Source organism: Hemiscyllium ocellatum, chromosome 18, assembly GCF_020745735.1.
Source record: "Hemiscyllium ocellatum isolate sHemOce1 chromosome 18, sHemOce1.pat.X.cur, whole genome shotgun sequence".
Taxonomy (NCBI): Eukaryota; Metazoa; Chordata; class Chondrichthyes; order Orectolobiformes; family Hemiscylliidae; genus Hemiscyllium; species Hemiscyllium ocellatum.
The window spans coordinates 54,257,534-54,280,689 of NC_083418.1; the positions used below are offsets into that span (position 1 = coordinate 54,257,534).

The 23,156-nt window shown below is 40.9% G+C and overlaps 1 protein-coding gene across 8 annotated transcripts in view; it reads right to left on the reverse strand.

Annotated features, from left to right (window-relative positions):
* LOC132824473 (liprin-beta-2-like) overlaps nt 1–23,156 on the reverse strand; it is a 269,719-nt gene that overhangs the window by 1,911 nt on the left and 244,652 nt on the right. For all 8 annotated transcript variants that reach the window (XM_060839031.1, XM_060839028.1, XM_060839030.1 and 5 more), the window contains 9 exons: nt 22,281–22,409; nt 20,697–20,847; nt 20,274–20,385; nt 16,896–16,984; nt 15,798–15,920; nt 14,521–14,646; nt 13,580–13,768; nt 8,834–9,013; nt 1,646–1,711 (listed from right to left, as the gene is read on the reverse strand). In XM_060839031.1, coding sequence (XP_060695014.1) covers nt 1,646–1,711; nt 8,834–9,013; nt 13,580–13,768; nt 14,521–14,646; nt 15,798–15,920; nt 16,896–16,984; nt 20,274–20,385; nt 20,697–20,847; nt 22,281–22,409 — 1,165 coding nt within the window. The remainder of the gene's footprint in view (nt 1–1,645; nt 1,712–8,833; nt 9,014–13,579; nt 13,769–14,520; nt 14,647–15,797; nt 15,921–16,895; nt 16,985–20,273; nt 20,386–20,696; nt 20,848–22,280; nt 22,410–23,156) is intronic.

Here is a 23,156-nt window from a genome sequence, read left to right on the forward strand (position 1 = left end):
CCAGATGCACCACAAAACTATCAGGGAGGGAATTCCAGGATTTTGATACATTTATGGCAACAGAATTTCAAATCTGGATCATGTGCAGCTTAGAGGGAAATGTGCAGGTGGTGATATATCCTTGTTTCTGCTGCCTTTCCCCTTCAAGTATTAGTGGTTACACGTTTGGAAGGTCATGTCAGAGGAGGCTTATTGTCTTGCTGCAGTGCATCATGGATATGGTGTGCACTGCTGTCAGTGTGTTGGTGGTGAATGGTGTGAACATTTAAATTAGTTGGTGGAGTGCTGATCAAGCATACTGCTTTATTCTGAAAAATGCTGAATGCAGTTGGAGCTGCACCCATTTAGGTGAAGAGAGTATTCAATTACACTCTACTTTTGCTTTGTAGATGGCAGTTAGGATTCAGAGAATAGCTTTGCACTGCAGAATTCCTAGCCTCCAGTCTGCTCATATAGCCACTGTATTTATGAGACAGTGCACAATGGGAACCTTGAGAATGTTGATAGTGGGGTTTCAGAGATTGTCAAGGGTAGGATGACTAGATCATCTTTTAATCAAAGATAGCCATGTCCTCACACGAATGTTACTTGCCCCTTAGCAGCTCAAGGCTGAATGCAGTGGTCCTGTTGCATTTGTGTATGGTCTAGTTCAGTAGCTGAGGAGTTGTGAATTGTGCTGAATATTCTGCAAAATCTTTGAACACCCATGATCTAATGATGGAAAGAAGCAGCTGAAGATGCCTGGACCTAGGACACTATCCTGAGGAACTAACACAGAGATGTCCAAGGACTGACATAATTTACCTCCAATAACCAGAGCTGAAAAATGTGTTGCTGGAAAAGCGCAGCAGGTCAGGCAGCATCCACGGAGCAGGAGAATCGACATTCCGATATGCCTGAAACGTCGATTCTCCTGCTCCTTGGATGCTGCCTGACCTGCTGTGCTTTTCCAGCAGCACATATTTCAGCTCTGATCTCCAGCATCTGCTGTCCTCACTTTCTCCAATAACCAGAGCCATTTTCCCTCATGCCAGGTATGACGCCTCAATTTCCATTAGCTCCAACCTTTAGCTGGGGCTCCTGATTCAACACGCTCAAATACTGCCCTGCTGTTGAGCAGTCACTCTGCTCAAGTTCAATTCCTTTGTTCAATTGGAACAATATTGTAATGGGATCAGTGATCTTGGCAGAATCTAAAATAAGCATTAGTGAGGTGGGTAATCCTAAGTAAGTGCCACTGATCATACTGTCAAAGACATTTTCAATTGACGATCAAGAATAATGCACAAAGGTGGAATTGATCTCTGGAGTTAATTATGATCTTAGTAAATTGACGAGCAAGCTTGAACCATCTTCTCCCGTATTTATATTCATTTGAATGGGGAAGGTCACTGGACAAATTTTCATTTAATCATAGTGAATCCATGATACTGTAAGTTCAGACATGTTGAAATGTCACCTTGTTAAAAATCCATACAATCATGAAGTTATGAGAAGCATTGTGTTAGAAAGAGTTTAGCTTCCACATCACAAAATGGACATTAGAATGATGATTTTAAGTTTGTTAAAGCACTGCACACAGACTGAAGGATTAGAGGCACCTTCAAGCTCCAAAAATTTATTTTAAGTCACGTGCTGTACTCACTGTGAGGTTGTTAATGCCTTCAGAGAATGCCCCTATCTGTTGAACTGCCCTTTCAGAATCTTCCATCTGTAAAACCAGATTTCATATCAAAGCTGAGTCACAACAGAAAACCCTGATCTGATTTCTGAATTGTTTCTCCTGGACCTGGTGCTACTTTGGTAACAGGTTCATGACTTGCTGTGGGAATAGATTGAGACAACTTCTGAATTGATCCTACAATCAACATGCTTGCTTTCCCAAGAAGTGAAATCTGTACGTCAATGAGAAAAAAGTCTCATTTGCATAGCTCATGGCTACGATCAATGATTGCTAGGGAATGTCATTAAAATTTACACGCCATAATCCCAGTTGTACCCTCAGTGAAGCATCAACTGTTTCCTAAGAGAAACAATAACTATTTAGCTGCGTCCCATTTCATTTCCTGAGAATGAAAAGGGGAGATGTTCAGAATCCAATTGTGTAAATCTTTACTGATGGAAGATTGACAACCAAAGTCAAAGATTTAAGGTAATTGGTAAAAGAGCTAAGACAGTAGATGAAGGTATTCTTATGCACTGGGTTATCATAATCTGGAATATTCCACTTGAAAGGGTCCTGAAATAAATAAATTCACAAGGGAATTGGATAAAGACTTGATGGGAAGGAAAGTTTGCAGTCATGGGCAAAAGAGAAAGGAGGAACTAATTGAATTACTTGTTCAAAGAGCCACCACAGAAACAATGGACTGAATTGCTTCCTTCTGTGCAACACAATTCTATGAATATCATCTCCTTACTTATAGCACATGCTTTTGATTAAAATTCTATTTGTCTTCTTAATTACCACTCAATTAGATGTACTTATTTAAGATTGTAGACTCTATTCCCATAATAAATATAAAGGAATTTAAATTAAGTTAACCAACTGTTAACTTCAAAACTTCAGAGATGGAGAGATTCACGAATCATAGGTCCTAAGTGACCTGTTCCTCTTAAAAGCGTTACAAATGTTTGGGCTCTCAGGTGATGGAGGGATGTGGAGATGGTGCAGGAAGCTGTAACTTAGTTAGGTCAAGAAACAATTTGATTGGTACAGGTCCCAGGAGCAAGTCTATTCTAGCTTCTAGTTCTTGCATTGTTAAATTAAACTTAACAGAATGGTATGAAGTGTACCAAGTGATTTGTCCAATGTGTTTGTCTTGTAACGCAAGACTTCAAATATAAACATCATTTTGTGGAAAATATAATTATTCTGATGCTAGTCTTTGCAATAAGGTTCTGTTGGGACAACATATAGATGAAAATGTAGAAAAAAAGAGAGATTCAAGATAATAGGCTCATTACCAAGTGTTATGAAGTTAAAGACATGTACTGTACCTTTAAAGAGAGAGTGAATACTATTTTGCACAGAGCTTACAAGCACCTGTCAAATTGAAAATATGTAACATTTAGCTGTGAAATAGATACCTGAATTGGTTGCTGTTTGACAACAATTCAAATTTAGCCAGTTTAAATTATGCCCCAGGATGATTAAAACCCAACTGAGTTTGAATTTGTTGGTTCCAGGTTGGCAAAAGAATGAGACGATCTGATATTGGGGCTATAAAAAAAAAGTAGGCATTTTGAAAGTTAGAGTAACTGTCAAGAGAGAGAGACCCAAAAGATTGAAACACACTATCAAAGGTACCCTTTCATATGAAATATCTTCACCTTTCTTTTTACTGTGATGACCCAGGAAGATCTTCAGCTGGAAGACAACAGACACCACAGAGGACAGCTGCTGTTTGGTTTTGAAATTAAGCTGATGTAATTTTAATAAGTGTTTATTGGAACAGCATATTGTTAAACATGGAGGCAGGTAATAAGCAGTTAAGAGAAAGGGGGGCTTTGAGTTGCGAATAGTTGTTGTTTAATGCTCACTTTTAGAGTTAAGAATAAATTGATAGTTTCTTTAAGTCGTGGAATTTTGGGGTTCTGTCACTCAGTTTAACAGATTACGAAGGGGAGGTGAGCGTTTCTGGGTGTTTGGTTTGATTAACAGAGAGGTTCACCCCCATATCGTAACAAGTATATTAAACTACTTGTTCCACATAAAAAGAAAATTAACTCCACAGCACCAAGTGCAGGACAGCTGTGAAAGTTTCCACATTCCAAAGAAAAAAAATAGCCTCACTTCTGGATTCTTCACTGTGGTTTCTTAGATAATGCCAACTTTTAAATATGAAAAAAAATACCAATGACTTCTGAATCCTTAATGTCTTCAGTAACCAAAGGCCCCAAGACAAAAGGCAAATCCACTAAACTGCCTGAATCTCAAGCAACTGTTAACCAGCAAGATTTGAATATTCCTATCTAAGCATCTGATTAACACCCAACTTCTTTAATCAGCAAACATTTTCAGAAAATTAATGATAGCAAACTGAATGAAGAGTGTCCATTGACATTTAAAATAAATATTACATTCAAAAAAATGGTTTTGTTATATCACAGTACATGCAACTTATCACATCACTCATACATGTCTACCTACCACATTCCTTGGTTTCAACAAAATCAAAGCATCCCTTTCCTCCTCCAAGCTACATTTCTCAATACAAATAAATTGCCATAGCCATCCACTCCATCTAACCATCCTTAAACTACATCAATCAACCCTACCTATCCACTACTTTCCTCAACCTCATCTTTCCATAATATCCCAAAACCTCACCTATCCTCATAATCCTATCTATCCTACCATCTTCACCTTCTCATGTCCTCATCCAGGGAGGATGGAATTGTCTCTAAGTCCTACCTACTAACTTGCAATATATTCCAAAACTTTGGTCTACTTTGGATTAAAGAAAATGTCTCTCTGATCACACAAATGTTTCACTTATCACCTTGAGCAATTCGCCAGAGTACGTTTTTGACAATTCACCATGATCTCCAAAATCAATTGGGCCACCTTCATGGCTGCACAAAGAGTGGCAGTGAGCTAAAGTTTGCATTATTCCAGCAGCAATCCAGCCAAGTGAACTAACCAAACCCCTTAGTTCTCGTAAAGTCATCATAGTCATACCAGACCATAGGGCTGCTCTCACATTACAGATGACTTGGTGGTGTTTTAGCCTGAGGAACAGTGCCTCAGGCAAAGGGACAGATTGAGGAGAGTCCTTCATAGTCACTTCAGCTGGTGTGGGAATTAAACTCATGCTGTTGCCATCAGGTCTGCATCACAAACTAGTCATCCAGCCGTCAGAGCCACAACCAACATCTCCTAGTTCTTGTAAAAACCTGACAATAGGTTATCTGTACTTTAAACTTTTATAGTTCTGCAGAATACTCAATCTAAATCTCTCAAGCACATTTAGAAAACTTTATAAGCCAGTTTTAAAAAAAAAGCCAGACTTTAAATAGATACATCAACTCAAGATGGACATCCATAAAAGGTGCTGTGGGCCATCAACAGCAGTAGCATTATACTCCAACACAATCTGCAACCTCATGGACTGGTGTATCTCTCACTCAACTATTACCATCATGTCAGGGTATCAACAGATGCCAGACTACAAACAATTCAATTCACTCCATGTGATATCATGAATTGGTTGGAAATGCTGGACGCTGCAAAGATTATGGGTCCTGACAACATTCCAACAGTAGTACTGAAAACTTGTGCTCCATAACTTTCCACGCCCTTAAGTCAAGCTGTCCCAGTACAGTTGCAACACTGACATCTACCCAACAATGTGGAAACTGCTCAGGTATGTCCTGTGCACTAAAAGCAGGACAAATCCAACCCAGCTAATTATAGCCGCATCAGTCTACTCGATCAAAGTGATGGAAGGTGTCATCAACAGTGCTATCAAGCAGCACTTGCTCAGCAACAACCTGCTCAGTTACACCCTGCCAGGGTCACTGAGCTCCTGATTGTTAGGCAGTACCTTCCACACCCATGATCATTTCCATCTAGAGAAGGGTAAGGACAGAAGATATATGGGAGCACCACCACCTGCAAGCTCTCCTACCAGTCACGTTCTGTCCTGACTTGGAAATGTATCGCCATTCCTTCACTGTGGCAGAGTCTAAATCTTGGCATTCCATCGCTAAATACATTGTGGGTCAGCTTACAGCACGGGGACTGCAGCGGTTTGAGGTGACAGCTCACAGCCACCTTCTCAAGGGCACTTGGGAATGGGCAATTAATGCTGGTCCAGCCAACAATGTCTACAAGTTAATATAGTGGAGAGAAACTCAGAGCAAGTACTTTTTGAAAAAGTATTTTTTATAGAATCCTGTGTGGAAACAGGCCTGTCAACCCAACTTGAAGGAAAAACAGTACTCATCGTGGTGTCCGTCCACAAAGGAACTCTTTTCCATTTATCAAATGTCAACAAATTCTGTGAAAACAATTCACATCAAGACTTTAAGTCAGCAAGGAAAATGGTGGATTTGTGATACAGCCAAAGTTGACGATGAGTTAATCACACAGAATTATGTCATTTGGCTTCTTTTATTTTAAGATTACTTACAGTATGGAAACAGGCCCTTCAGCCCAACAAGTCCACATCGACCTGCCGAAGCGCAACCCACCCATACCCCTACATTTACCCCTTCACCTAACACTACGGGCAATTTAGCATGGTCAATTCATGTCACCTGCACATCTTTGGACTGTGGGAGGAAACCCACACAGACACGGGGCGAATGTGCAAACTCCACACAGTCAGTCGCCCGAGGCGGGAATTGAACCTGGGTCTCTTGGGATATACCAGTGTTATACTTCTCATGAAATTCCTTCCATTTCTTTGTTTCAGTCTTATCCGCATAATCTTTTATTCCATGCACTTACTGAGATGACCTCATATTTCCAAACCCCCTTCTTGCCCCTGTCCAGATTATAAAATGAAACAAGGAGAACTTTATCAAGAAAAATCCCTTTATTTGCAATTTTGTAAAAACAAAATCAGAACATTTTATATAGTCCTTAAGATCAGGGATTATCCATGTGAGTTTTTAAAAAGACTCAAGAAACTATTATCAATGCCATTGAAAAAGGATATAAACATGACAATAATTTTTAATAAACATGTTCAATTAGGGAAATAACTATTCTTTAAAAATTTGGATAGGCTTTAAATTGCTCTCGACTTGTACATTAAACTCATTTTATAAAAGGTTAAGTTTTGCTTTTAACCTTTCTGGGCTGGTCGGTGTGGGAGAGTAGGGACCTATGGAGTTCAAATAATCAACATTAAATCATATTTACCTTCATTTACATATATCTCAAGTTTCTGATATTTTTGTAATTATCTGCAGCCCCCTTCCTAAACCTTAAAGCCCCTTAAATACAAATAAGTTAAATGAGGTTACCTCATCCTCAAGGGTTGTTTTGCAATGTTTGGGTATAAGGGCAACAATTTAGGCCTTCTGATTTGAGATGATTTAAAAAGCTAGTTCAATGGATTTATTTAAGCCTTCATTAATCTACAGACATTTTAATATGTTTGCATCCTGCCTCACTGTGTTACACCAAATATTTGGTACTTTCGAATCTCCCACACTTCTTTGCAAAACAACAAAGATCATAATTACACCATACAGAGACATGGATCGAGGGGGTTATTCCGGTCTTGATGCTACCTTAATGTTTCAGAGATAGAATGTTACATTGACTCCAATATAACTCAAAGTTGGCAAAAAAAACCTACAAACAAATAAACCATGGCATTTACCATTCTTACGGTTTATAGGTGGATCTATTTTTTGGCAAATGACACTTGCATGGTACAACATGTGTTCCTGTAAAACCTCGGACACAATACTCTGGAGCCAAAATGGGTGTGATTTACATCATGACTTTGCTGCAAACTTTGCAGCCGGACTGAAAATACCCCATGACAGTTCTGGATGAATATCATGCGTCAGGAATAAAAGTGCAATTTTAAAATAAAAACCAGATGGAACTGGATAGGCTGAAGGGTCTCTCCTGCATTGTGTGATTCTAACAGAACATTGCATCACTGGACTGTCTGATGGGAATAGCTCGAATTTAGTGTGGCTTTCCCACATTAACTTTGATTGCTCCTGAACTTGGAGCACTACATTCGCAAGTAGCTGAATGTGCGAGAGGAGGGGAAGCAATAAAGTGACAATTCTGTCAGGGTGACAGAGATTACATTGACTTGTGAACAAGCTAAACCACATCTGTTAACAAGCACAAGTGTCCCTCCCTTTAAACATCAAACTGTTTTCTATGCCTAGTTTCACTGTAAAACTGCAAGATTCAATAGCAAATTTTAACATTAAGGCAGGCTAAGAAAATGAGAAATGTCTTGGATCAAGAGGATATAATAGGCAAATACTATAAAATCACTTGGCACTCAATAGGGAAATGCTAACAGTTCCTTTGTCTGTGGTCTGGCTGGATTTACAGATGTTGTTCTCTTGTACTCATTAGAATTCCACAGGCTTGTTGTGCGTAGATTTCTGGTCTATTCATTCTAACACATCAGATTATTCTGCTGCTCGACTGCTAGATGCCTGTTTATGGGGTCATTCCATCAGATCTCCCCTTGGGAGGTCAACATCTATAGATTGTCTTTGGACACTGGACTCGTCAGTTCCAGGAATTACCTTGGAACTGACATTTCTGCACCTGCAATGCTGTCAAAAGCTACACTGGCAAAGTGGGACTGAGGAAATCTCTGATAACTAAGGCACAGAATGGCCCCATCTCATCAGACATCATTTAGTGTCAAGTACTAGCTGATCATGTAACATAATTTCCTCTCAAAATTATAAATATAAAATACATACATTGCGCATAAATTTTAAAACACTTTATACAGAATTTAAGCCTCTAGAATAACATGAAATATATCAATATGACTTTTCATGCCAAAATATATATATTTCCATTGATTCTGTACAAGTAGAATGGTTTTAGTGAAACACACAATTCTCTTCATTTAAAGAATTACTGTGAAAATGGTGGGTTATAGTAAGACATCATGTTATTAATCCGTAAGCATACTGTTGCTTGGACGGTTAAATCGTTACTTTGGCTTGAGTCTTCCGGATGTTTCCTCCCGATTGTGTTAGTACGTTAGCAAGTGATGTCATGCCCAATGCTTCACTGTCTTGAGGTTATCAAATGTTATCTTTTTTAAAATCTTGGCTTCCTAGGATCTCCTGCTGAGGCACATTAACACTTCAGATTCCCCACCTGCTCCAGTCTGCTCAATTCCCTGTCTGCCACAATCTTCTTTGCCTTGTATCCTGTACAGTTCCTCTGGGAACCATTAGTTGCTGGATGAACTGTGCCTGGAGGACAAAGGTAATCACTTGACTCATCAAGCTTCTTCTTCCTGAGATTTCCAAAATGAGAAAAGCCAAGCTTCTTTGGCTGGAATGAGAAAGAGAGAGTGTGAGAGATATACACAGTAAGGAAACAGACCCTTCAGTCCAACTTGCCCATGCTGACCAGATATCCTAAATAAATCTAGTCCCATTTGCCAGCATTTGGCCCATATCCGTCTAAACTCCTCCTATTCATATACTCATCCAGATGCCTTTAAAATGTTAAAAATCACAACACCAGATTATAGTCTAACAGGTTTACTTAGAAGCACTAACTTTCAGAGCACTGCTGCATCGTCAGGTAGCTTCCAGACAAAGGTGCAGCACTCCAAAAGCTACTGCTTCTAAATAAACCTATTGGACTATAATCTGGTGCTGTGTGATTTTTACACTTTGTCCAACCCTATCCAACACCAGCATCGCCACATCATGATTTTTATATGTTGTAATTGTACCAGCCTCCCCCACTTCCTCTGGCACCTCATTCCATACATGCATCACCCTCTGCGTGAAAAGGTTGCCCTTTAGGTGCCTTTTAAATCTTTCCCCTCTCACCTGAGAGCTATGTCTTCTAGTTTTTGACTTTCAGAGAGAGCACAAGAGAGATAAATCTACAGTTAATAATAAATCAGATATCAACTATCAATAAACTGGGTCGCATTCCCTCATTCCACGGACGGTGGCTTTAAGTCTGACTTCAGATACTTGAGCATTTAATCTAGGTTGGTACCCCATTAGGACCCTGAAAAGCTGTGCACAGAGGTCTGATTCTTCCCAACAAGATGTCAAGTTGTCTTCAATAGACTTAAGATTCCAGGACGAGATCAAAAACCAGTTCTCTCCATAGTGTGGGACTAATATCTGTCCGTCAACCACCAAAACCAACACCAACACAAATTATCAGCTCACCATTACATTTCAATTTGTGGAAGCTTCCTTTGCAAACTGGCTGCCACACTTCCATTCCAATACAGACTCTATTTCATTAATACTTTATCAGATGCAAAGTACATTGGGACTTAGAGTTATAAATACTGCAATACAAATTTCAGTAAATAATGGACTTCTGAATCTAGAAGTAACAATTCAATTTCCCTCTATTTTCTGTTATGCCTGTCACTTCGAGGCATAGGAGTGAAACCAGACAAAGAGACAACATCTAATAAATCCAGCTACCTTGCATATCATGGCGTTTCCACTTTGACCCCAACCAAATCGACGAGATCTCTAGCCAGAGATTTTTATACCATTACTATGTATCCTTTGGGTTAGTTGGTTCAATTGGTTCTAAAAAGCATACAGACTCTATGCCAATTAAAGACAGAGACGAATAGCACAGAAACAGACCCTTCAAGTCCAAATTGTTCATGCTGATGTCTTAAACTAATCTAGTCCCATTTGCCAGCACTTGGCCCATATCCTTCCAAACTCTTCCTATTCGTATACTCATCCAGATGCATTTTAAAATGTTGTAATTGTACCAACTTCCACCACTTCCTCATTCCGTACATGCCTCACCCTCTGCATGAAAAAGTTACCCTTTTCAATTATTTCCCTCTTGTCCTAAACCTCTGCCCTCCACTTCTGGATTCCAAACCCCAGGTAAGAGACCTGGTCTACTTACCCTAGCCATGCCCCTCATGATTTTATAAACCTCTATAAAAGGTCACCCTCTGCCTCCAATGCTCCAGGGAAAACAGGCTCAGCCTATTTAGCCTCTTCCTGTAGCTCAAACCTTCCAACCCTGGCAACATCCTTGTAAATCTTATCTGAACCCTTTCAACTTTCACAACATCCTTCCTTTAGGAGGGAGACCAGGTTTGTACACAAGGGTTTCAGATTTTTAAAAGGCTTCTGCCCTATAGAAAATAGAATTGTTTGCTCATATATTTAGGACCCACAATTGGATGGTTTGGCTGAGATGAAGAGCAATGAAGTGGAAGCATGACAAACAGAAGGGAGAAAGAATAGACTGATATATTGATGATATGAGGCATAAAGTGAGGGCTGCAAATGCTGGAAACCAGAGTCTAGATTAGAATGTACTGGAAAAGCACAACAAATCAGGCAACATCTGAAGAGAAGGAAAATCGATGTTTCAGGCAAAAGCCCTTTATCAGGAATGAAGGCAGGGAACCTCTGGGGTGAAGAGATAAATGGGAGGGGGTGGGGCTGGGGAGAAGGTAGCCAAGAGTACAATAGGTAGATGGAGGTGATGGGTCAGAGAGGAGGGTGGAGCGGATAGGTGGGAAGGAAGATTGGCAGGTAGGACAGGTCATGAGGACAGTGCTGAGCTGGAAGGATAGAACTGGGGTAAGGCGAGGGGAGGGGAAATGAGGAATCTGGTGAAGTCTACATTGATGCCCTGGGGTTGAAATGTTCCGAGGTGTTCTTCCTCCAGGTGTCAGGTGGTGAGGGAGTGGCGGTGGAGGCGGCCCAGGACTTGCATGTCCTCGGCAGAGTGGGAGGGGGAGTTGAAATGTTGGATCATGGGGCAGTGGGGTTGATTGGTGTGGGTGTCCCTCCCCCCACTTTACCAGAGTTCCAACCTTCCAGCTCAGTAACATCCTCATGACCAGTCCTACCTGCCAATCTCCCTTCTCACCTATCCACTCCACCCTTCTCTCTGACCTATCACCTTCATCCCCAACTCCATTCACCTCCCATTTATCTCTCCTTATTGATGATATGAGACAGGGCCTGTGTGGACCGTGGCTACTAATTGGACTAAAATGGTCGGTTTCTGTGGTATAGAGGCTATACAACTGCCTTGGCCAGAAGCAAGAGGTCTAAAGGTGACTGGGAATGGGCAAAAAGATCTCATTTACATAGTCAAGGTTCAGCCACCGACATCAAATCGCATCTCCATTGACCACTTACTGAGATGACATACTTCATCAGTTGCAACCTACAGGTAACCTTCCAACAATATATTCATATCCTGCCTTCAAGACAACAACACGCCCTGAAATGCTTTATCAAACAAACTGAGTGATAGAGAAGTTAGGAAGACTGGTAGGATAGTTTACCAAAAGCATCTTGAACGTGGAGAAAGAGGTAAAGCTGTAGAAAATTTCACGGGGACATTGCAAGCTAAAGTTCAAGACACCTGAAACATGGCCGCAATGGTGAAGATCAAGGCAAGTATGAGAACAGAATTGGAGAAGTGCCAATATGTCCAAAAGTTGTAGAAATCTGGAGATTCAAAAGATAGGATGAAGCAATGGGAGGATTTGAAAATGAGGGAAACAAAAATAATAATCTTGAGACATGATTGGTTCAGGAGGCGAAAAAGATGGCGCTGGAAAATCACATTCCTGATGAAGGGCTTACACCTGAAACATAGACTCTCCTGCTCCTTGGATGCTGCCTGACCTGCTGTGCTTTTCCAGCACCACACTGAACTCTGACTCTTCACCATCAGCAGTCCTCATTTTCTCCTTATCATTGGTTCAGCAGCCAAACACAAAGCACTGAAGCGAGAGATGAATTGGAACTTGGTTATGTTTTAAAATAGGGAGCAGCAGAGTTTTGGATGAATTCAAGATTATGGAAGGTGCAAGATGAAAGGCTGGAAAGGCGAGCAGTAGAATAGACAAGTTTGTAGGCAACATGGATAAGGCTTCCATCAGGTGATGGATGATAAGAAGATGTCATGGGCTTTGAAAGTGTGTGGTAGTTCAAGTTTATGGAGGTGGAGTCCTAGTCCAATCCCACTACTCCCAGCTCCATGGGAACACCACCACTCCACCTGTGTAGCTGCTATCAAAGAATCCTGGGTAAGACAGGCCTGACACCTGCTCTGCTCAATTATTTAAAAAATGTTCTTCAGCAAGTATTAGCCCATAATTTACATACTGCAGAAGTTGAAAGCCTGCACGAAACAGCTGCAGTGACGGCTGAGTATCGATCACAATGAATTGAGCAGCTGGACCAACACCATTACAGACTTGATGCTTCTACATTGCTACACTTCACATTTGTTTTATCTCCAAAAGAAATGCCCACCATGCATCAATTTCCAGCCCCCATTCCCATATGGAGCTCTCATTTAGCATACCAAATTGTTTAAAAAGTTCAACTGAGGCCAGAATAGCTAAACTAAACTGTTGACCCAAGTGTTTCAACTCACAGGGGTCAGTTTGTTTTCCTAAATGCAAACCTTGATGTTTGGGTGTTGTTGACATGGTCAGCATTTATAGTCCATCCTAGTTGTTTTCAAGGGAGTGGTGAGACATTGCACCAAACTGCTGCAGTCCTCAAGGGGTACCTGCTTCCAAAGTGCTGCAAGAGGGGGATTTCTAGAATTTTGATCGGATAATGGTGAAGGAATACTGATTAATTCCAAGTCAGGATGGATTGGGACTTGCAGGACAAATTGCATTCAGTGCCGTTATCCTTCTAGATGGTTGAGTTTGCATGTTCAAATGTTAGTCAGTCAACAACAATAAATTTGATTTCCTCAGCAACAAACCAAAGAAACTTAGTGACTTGACATGTTGAGCCATCGTTACTTTGAGGGTGATTTGATTACAAGACTTGTCTTGTACAGTGAGGAGACCCTTTCGCCCAGTGAGATGCAGACTACATCAGAACAGGATTGTGTACCTACCCTCACTTTTGCTGTAGTGTTCAGGGGCGTGTAACTACTTGATTCAATTAACTCTCTCTTCTCATGTTGAGCTTCTGGACCAATCAACAGGTTGAAGTGTGTGGTCAGGTGCCTCCGAAGCAATGTCTTCTGAGGTGGGATATTGAGGAGCAATGCCATTGTTTCAGAGTTAAAGCGTGGTTCTAATATCTACACATAAAAACACAAGGAATGAGTTAACAGATACGCATTTCATCCTGCCTTTTCTTTCATATCAGCGGATGAGAGGTTACCAAATTGAAAGCATAAATTGGTAACATACTGACTGCCTATCGCATCATCCACACCGCTTCACTATCCAAAAAGGAGAAAGTGAGGATTGCAGACATCAGGGCTCCATTTCGTGATGAAGGGCTCATGCCTGAAACATCGATTCTCCTGCTCCTCGGATGCTGCCCGACCTGCTGTACTTTTCCAGCACCACACTCTCAACTTCACTATCCAAAGTCTTGGTTTTAAAATTCCAACACTTAATTTCCAATCCCTGTATGGCTTCTCACCACCTTATCACTGTAACGACCTCCAGCCCCACAATCCTTAGATATCTGCAATTCTCGTCTTTTGCACATGCTTGATTTTCTGAGACCTAAGATTCAGGAGTCCCTGCCTACTGTAATGTTCCATGTTCTAAACCTCTGAATTTCTTCCTCTCGTTTCATTTAAAATGCCCCTTAAAATCTAACTCTTTGACCAAGTTTTGATGAGATCACCTGACATGACTTTGTATAAAAATTTGTCTGATAATGCTCCCATGACGCACTTCAGGTTGTTTTTAAACTATTTTGAAAGAGCTACTTGAGATACTGTTCTAAAGTAGTGTCTGTTTAATATCAATGGTTTACATTAATCGCCACTGACAATGAGGGAAGCTGCTCAAGAGATGTTTGAACTAATACACTAACCAGAAGACCTCCGTGCACACCACTCCCTCGAAGATTTGGTGCATATTCTGCGAGATCCACTGACCTCAGCCATTCCATCACCCGATGATTTGACCACTGGACCACATCAGATGGAGATGTGTGATTCTGATCACAAAACAAATTGAGTTATTACAACCTCAAAAAGTCATTTCCTCCACAAACAAATCTGGAGATCTTCAACATTTTGCTTAACTTGTGGGATAAGAGTTTGCTTCAATACTAAGTGCTGCTAACAGAAACAAGGTGGAAGTGGTTGGGGGGGTGGGGGGAGGGTCGAGTCAGAGAGGGTGCTGGTGCAGGAGAAGAGAATAGTATGAGAAAGTCTGATGTCACCTCAGCTAGCACGCACACATTGTCCCATAGACATCCTCACAAAGCACAGATTTTAGCTGTGGCTTGAGGAATACTGGTGTGACCTTGTATATTTTTCTTAGTAGCAGCAGCTGTGGATCTTTTACAATCATCTGAACATGTCGGATAGGGGCCATGGTTTACTGTTGCAGTTGAAAGATTTATTAATTTTTCTTTACTTTTTTGTTCATGGGTTATGAGCTTTGTTAGCTAAGCCAGTATTTATTCCTGATCCCTAATCACCCAATGGCTAGTTAAGTGTGGTTCAGGCTGGATAAGGATGGCAGATATCCTTTCCTAAAGGACATGAGTGAACCAGATGGGTTTTTACAACAATAGGTGATCACCATTAAGCCAGCACTTTAATCCTAATTTTTAATAAATTCAGATTGTACCATTTATAATGATGGGATTCAACTCCTGTCCCCAGAGCATTGGCCTGTGATTCTGGACTACTAGCCCAATGAAATTAGCACAACATCACTGCATCCCCAAGAAAACAACACTTGACAGTACAGCTCTCCCTAACTACTGGACTGGAGTATCAGCTCTAGATTTTACTTTCAAGTCTCTGGAATGGAACTAACCCTTTGACTTCCGAGACAGAAGTGAGATCCCTATCTGCTGACCACAGCTGTGTGAAGCATGGTGAGGAATGAGGGAGAATGCAAAGAGGAAACCTTGGTCTGAATGGATAAGAGGCCTCTTTGGAATTATACAAGATTGTATTTGAAGTGGATGAGATAACCAGACAGCTTTCAGAGCTGGTACGACATTCTCCCAAGCAGATGGCTCTGCTATAGCTAGATGATGCCTCTCACAAAAGCACCAGAGATGAAACTCACCCTCCATGTTTCAGTTAATAGCTAGTGCAACTCACCAACAATTAAGGGAAGCACACTCACCTCATCAGAAGGCCTACGTCGAAGACAGTTAGGATGGAACTTATTGGCGTGTAGTACGTGAATTGCACACTTAATACTAAGATGATGCAGCTGACTGGTAACCTTTAGAAATAGGAGGTCATTCTGCAAAAAGAAAGTGAACACACTTCAATTGAACATATCAGGAACACTCCTACCTGCAACTTACTAATATGGGCAGTATTTGGTCCTCTATTCCGCTTGTTGTGTGTTCTAAGGAACCAGTTCCACAATAGCTCATTGCCAATACACTCTACTCCAGCACTGTGTTATGACTTAAGACTGACCATGACATGAGCTTCCAGTGGAAGTTAGTTTTAATCTTTTCTCCATTGTTATTGGTATTTTAATTAAAAATCGTGAAACACCATGGACTGGGACAAGCTTGTGCTTCCAAATAAACCTGTTGGACTATAACCTGGCATTGTGTGACTTTTAATTTTGTCCACCCCAGTCCAACACCAACATCTCCACCTCATGGTATTTTAGAGTTGACCTGTCTATATACTTGTATTTGACGGTGATATGACAAGTTGAAAAGCCTATTAACAGTATACAGGACCCTCTGCTTTACAGAAAAGTCTGTATGCACAAAAGGAAGGATGTTCTACTCAACCTTCAAGTCACAAGGTGAGTTGACAGTGCCCAATTCTGGGCTTCACAGTATAGGAAAAATATGAAAGTCTCAGAGTGGGCAGAAGAGATGTATTAGAATGTTACTGAAGATGAAGTGTTGCATTATCTGGAGAGTTTGATGAAAATGGGGCTGTTCTCCATGGTGCAGTGGAGATTTAATTGGTAGTTGAAATTAAGAATAATTTTAATGCAGTTTTAAAAAAGCTGATTCTGGCATCAAGATTGATGATAACATGACAAAGAATTCTCTTCATTGGCAAAAGAACCAGAGGGAAGATGTGAAGAAATGTTCCACAATGAGTTGTTGTGACATCGTCAAGTGATACTTACAAGGAGCATGGCTGTAAATTGTCTGAATCTTGAAGGTATATTTTCAAGAAGCTTAGATTCCTCTTTATAATTTGATCATCATAGGTTTCTAATTGCACCAGTGAGGTAACTCACCACAGTCAAGTATTGAAGGACTCTCCCATCCACCCTGGCTTCATTGAACTGGTCTTTGTATTGAGGTAAGCCTATGTCATCAAGCCAACCTGAGAATATCACAAGAGATGGTGTGAAAGAAGGTCAATACAGTTCAAATACCAGCAACACACAAACCAGACACTCTGCTCCCTTGCACTGTTACTTTTACCAGTCCCCTCATGTGTGCTTATTTTAAATCAACATGTTCAAATGTGTGTCATTACACACACCTGAACAGACATGAACCCAAGGACACTATCACCTTGCAACTTTTACCCTCTCACCTTCTCTCCCGCTGATACATAGTTTATTGTAAGTTTTTTCACTTCCAGCTCCAAGAAATATCAACAACTTGAAGCGCCAAAGCTTTTTCTCTTTCCGTAAGTGCTGACTATTTCCAGTATATTCTGTTTTCATTCAACAGCTGCACACTAAGTTTTATTTTCTGCCCACACAAAGAATTCATCTGAATAAGTGGCATTAATGAAGCTGTGATCGTGGTGGCTAGGCCCTCCAATGTCGGGTTGGCTGTCGCACACTACTAGCCAAACCACCAACATTTTCAAAGTTACACCTTACTTCTGACACACCAGAACGTGTGCAAATCAATCCTGTTTGAGTTTGGCCTCCATGAATTGCTGAGGTCAGTGTTCAAGTTTTTTTTTTAGCGGAACCAATAGCCTCACCCAGCGTAATGGTTCGTGTAATTAAAACACGACTCAGAGGAATAGCCACAAAAATAGGTGGGGGCAGTCCTGAAATTCCTGAGTTGATATGGGTAATATTAAACAGCTTCTCAAAACAACTCCTCTGCCCTATATTTAATTTTGCTCAAATAGCGTGTGTATATCAAGAGAAGCGATTCAATGCATTATTTACCATAGCCACGAAGACACATTTAACCTGGAGATATAATACATTAAACAGCAGCACAGGTTTGATGGACTCAAAGATGAAAGAAATATCAAAAGAAAGGTTTTGACTTAGACATCGGAGAGAATGTAGGCATTCACAAGGAGGAGAGTGGCTGAAACAAATAGCATAGGTACATTTCAGGGTAAGCTAGACAAGCATTTGGGGAGAAAGTAATAAGGAGGCAGCATTAATTGAGGAAGGATGGAGGAAGTTCAAGTAGAGCATAAATGCTGGCATAGACTGGTTGTGTCAAATGGCCTGTTGCTGTGCTGTATATCCTGTGTAATAGTCCCACTTAGTAACATTCATTCATTCTAATACAATCTGCTCCTATTTCTGGAACTAGCATTAAAATCTCATGAATTTTAAGCATAAATCGCATGCAGCATAAATCCAGTTTCTAGTTCAAAACATATCTTGCTGGAAACTAGCCCAGATGACAAAACTTGCTATATCCCTAGACTGAATTGATCGCCATGAGAAGCTTTCATTGATTACACTCATTTGTACACATTCAAGATATCCCAAACTAAGATTCTTTTGCATACAAAGAGACAAATTGATCCATTTTAAAAACTTTTAAACCAAAATCTTTTAACTTTACGAATTTAGTGACCGTGTTCTAACCTAACACAAACATTTATGTTTTGAAGACATAGTAATCTGGTTTAAGAATTGACACAGGTGGAAGAGTGATTCAGCAATTGATATAAATTTTTTGTGTGATCACCCCATGAGCTGTATTCATCAAATCGCACCTCTTCCTCGAGGAGAAAGGTATCGAAGGGTAGGTGGTGAAATCGGGAACGTGGCATTGAGTTCAATGATCAGCCATGTTTTTATTAAACTGGAGAGGGTGCAGGGAAGATTTACCAAGATATTCCTGGTTCTGGAGGGCTCAAGTTGTAAGGTTGGAAAAGCAGGGAGTTTTTTCAAACTGGGGTGTAGGAATTTGCGGGGTCACCTTTCAGGTTTAAAAAAATCAAGGTGAATGGCAAAAGTCTTTTCCCTAGGGTAGGGGAGTTCAAACTTAGAGAGTCTAACTTTAAGGTGAGAGGAGAAAGATTTAAAAGGGACCATAGAGAGAATGTTTTCACACAGAGGATGGTTCATATGTGGAATGAACTGCCAGAGGAAGTGGTAGATACAGGTATAGCTACAACATTTAAAAGACATTTGGACAGGTATATGAATAGGAAAAATTTAAGAGGGATATGGGCCAAATGAGGCAAGTGGGAGTTGGTTTAATTTGGGAAACTTGGCCAGCATGGACGAGTTGGACTGAAGGGTCTGTGTCTGTGCTATATGACACTCTGATCATATTGAATTGTGGAACAGACTCAAAGGGCTGAATGGCCTACTCCTGTTCCTAAATTCCATAGTTTTCTATACACCAAGCACCACTCTTAAATATATCATGGCATGTTGTTTAACACATTTTATTTTCTACTTATTACAATCGAAAATGTTTTTTGGGTAACACTAGCTCTTGGCAGATGCATTCAGGACCATGCAAACCAGCCGGAGCTGAAACTCAAGAATGACCATACCTTTCAAGCCCTTTCGTTGCATTAAAGAACACACTTTCTGCCCATTGAAAGTGCTGGCTTTCAAAAGGACAATTTTGCCAGTCCCACTCCTTTGCCGTTTACCCAAACTCAATCAGATAGGCACCGAAAGGAGAAGCCATGGAATTTGTTTTGAAAGCCTCAATTGAACCTGCCTATAACACACCCGAGGCAGTGCATTCCAGATCTTAAACATTCACTGCTTAAAGGGTATCCTCATGTGTCCTGCAATTTTTAATGACTTTAAAAACAAAAGTCCTGTTTGTTAGCCTTCCCTCCAGTGGATGGTTTTCTATACTGACTCTGACTAAACTTCATAATTTTGAACATCACTGGGAAAAAAAAAGCACTCCTCTATCCCTTTTGAAAACTCTTTAAACATTTCAGGGGTGGCACGGTGGCTCAGTGGTTAGCATTGCTGCCTCAGAGCACCAGGGTCCCAGGTTTGATTCCAGCCTCTGACAATTGTCTGTGTGGAGTTTGCACATTCTCCCCATATCTGAGAGCGTTTCCTCCAGGTGCTCCGGTTCCCTCCCACAGTCTAAAGATGTGCAGGCCATGGTAAATTGCCCATAGTATTAGGTGCATTAGTCAGAGGGAAGTGGGTCACTCCTCGGAGGGTCGGTGGGGACTGGTTGGGCCGAAGGGCCTGTTTCCACACTGTAGGGAATCTAATCTACCCCTGATTGTCCCCAAATGACCCACATGAACTGGAAGTCCCTCACCCCTGAAAACATTCTCACAAACTATTTGTGCCCCCTCTAAAGCCCTCATACTTAGGGCAAAATTTGCAACAGGATTGCTGATCATACCCCAAACAATTTGCCCTGTGAACCTTTCGCAAACATTGTTCCCTCACAGGAAGCGTACGTACGTGTGACCCAGATATGGTCCAACTTCCCTGCACTGTCATTCTGTCCATTACTGACAGTCTTCTGCAGCACTTGGATTTTCTTCCTGTGCAATGGATGCTTAATACCAAGCTCCTGCATCCAAAAATATGAAAATAAAATCATATCAAAACAGCAAAAGAACTAATGTGCACATATATAATGCCATGCATGACATCAGCACCTCCCAAAGCACTTTTCGCGCATGCTATTTATAGAAGCAGAGCTGTGGATTTTTTTTTTGTGTGCACTGAAATGCCAGAGAGGACCTTCATTTACTGTTTTATCTGAGAGCTGGATCAACAGAGCAGCACTTTTTCAGTACTGACCTTCTGAACCGGGGTGCCGTTTTATGCAATAAAGTTAGGATCCCTGAAATTCATTACAGATAACTGATTTCAACTTACCTTCTCAAGTTCCTGAGGTGTTGCCGATAACAGTGTCTGCCCAGAAATGATCCACTGCCTGGCCAAAGCCACATACTGACTAAGCCCACCGTCCTGGAGCCAAGCGCAAACCTGTTCAGTTGTCCATTGAGAGAAGGGTGCACTTGGGTCTCTGGGGGGAAAAAAAAGTGTTGTCAGAAGCTTTTGAGGAAGTATAATGAAATATGAAATGAAAATGAAATATTCTGTCACTGAACCAGACTATTCTCACTTTTATAAAGCAAGTGAAGATGTCCGATATACTTTGTTACTTCCAGGTCTAACCAATTAATGGTACTTCACAATAGCTCACTCTTGGCCAGGAAGCAAATATCATCCACAAATTCTGTGTGCACTGCGCAATTTCCCAAGTGAAGTGTCTGACAGGGATGCAAGTTTTCCTGTCTAATATTTGGAAAGTAGGATTAGACCTCTGCCTTCTTTCTTCTTGGGTTGTAGCTCACATTGAAATACATAAAACCTACAGTGAAGTAAGACACGATTTGGCACAAGTCCAAATATATAACAACTACAATGTAACATTTGCCTACCCTCTTTATTGCCTTTTAAAAGAATTCAGTAGGTTACCAAGCAAGATCTTAACTTTTGAAATTCACGTTGACAGTTCTTAATATAATTTTGCTCTGTGTTTCTCAGCGAGGTTTGAGAAGATTTGTAGCTCAGGTTGTGGTTCTGGATGTAGGTTTGCTTGCTGAGCTGGAAGGTTCATTTCCAGACGTTTCATCACCATACTAGGTAACATCTTCAGTAGGTCTCAGGCGAAGCACTGCTGATAATTCCTCCTTTCTATTTATATGTTTGGGTTGCTTCGGGTTGGTGTTGTCATTTCCTATGGCGATGTCATTTCCTGTTCTTTTTCTCAGGGGTGTGGTAGATGGGGTCTAACGCGATGTGTTTGTTGATAGAGTTCCAGTTGAAATGCCATGCTTCTAGGAATTCTCGTGCGTGTCTCTGTTTGGCTGTCCTAGGATGGATGTATTATCCCAATGGAAGTGGTTTTCTCCCTCATCCGTATGTAAGGATATTAGTGAGATCGGGTCATGTCGTGTTTGGCTAGCTGGTGTTCATGTATCCTGGTGGCTAGGTTTCTGTCTGTTTGTCCAATGAAGTGTTTGTTATAGTCCTTGCACAATATTTTGTAAATGACATTAGTTTTGCTTGTTGTCTGTATAGGGTCTTTCAAGTTCATTAGCTGCTGTTTTAGTGTGTTGGTGGGTTTGTGGGCTACCATGATACCAAGGGATCGGAGTAGTCTGGTAGTCACTTCCAAGATGTCTTTGACATAGGGGAGAGTAACTAGGTTTTCTGGACGTGTTTTGTCTGCTTGTTTAGGTTTGTTGCTGAGAAATTGGTGGACTGTGTTCATTGTTTCTCAGTTATACTGTTCCTAATACCTACCTTAAACTAACTTATCTATGGCTCTCTGATCTCTTTACATTACCCATAATATACAGCCTTCTCGTCCCATAATTGAAATCAGCCCAATCACCCAATCTGTGCTGGTATCTACATTGTCAAAGTCATGCAGCTTGTAGACCCACTCACATCCTTGGGCTTGACAACTCTTTAGACCTTGTCAAACAGGGTCCTGCTGTTGCTCGTAAGCCGCCTCTTCGGAATTCTGAAGTGCCTTCATCATCATCATGAAGCGAAGATGAATTGGTTCTTCTAATTCTGGGGTGAGAAAGGAGAAAAGCAGAAGAGAAAAAAGCCCATGCTGTAGTATTTACTTGGAAAACAGTAAAATTGAACACAAGACAGCTTCTGTTTGTATGACATTTCCGATCTCTACTGATTTATTTATATTACAGAAGTGGTTTTCCATTGTTGGGCCTATAACAGCTTAGTTTTTGCTGGAAAAAGACATTTCATTGAATGCTCTTGTCAGATCAACGGCTCCTCACACATTTTTGCTCAATTTATCATTTTTCAAAAAAAACTTGCTGGGTGTGCAGGTTGATTAAGAACATTGTGATAACCAGGACATTTGGAACTGGGCTGAGGAGTGGCAGACGCAATTTAATTTAGATAAATCCAAGGTGTTGTGTTCTGGTAAGATGAACAAGGGCAGGACTTACACAGTTAATCATGGGGCCCCGAGCATTGTAGAACAGCTGGATCCGGTGGCTTAAGTACATATTTCACTGGAAGTTGCATCACAGGTAGACAGAATGGTAAAGGTCAAGTTTGGCGTGCTTGCCTTCATTGCTCAGACCATTGAGTATAGACGTTGGGTCATCGTGTTGCAATTGTACAGGATATTGGTGATGCCACTTTTGGAGTACTGTGTACAATTCAGCTCGCCCTGCTATAGGAAGGATATTAAATTTAAGAGGGTTCAGAAAAGATTTATGAGGATGTTACTGGGACTGTATGGTTCGAGTTATAAGGAGAGACTGGATAAGCTGGGACCTTTTCCCC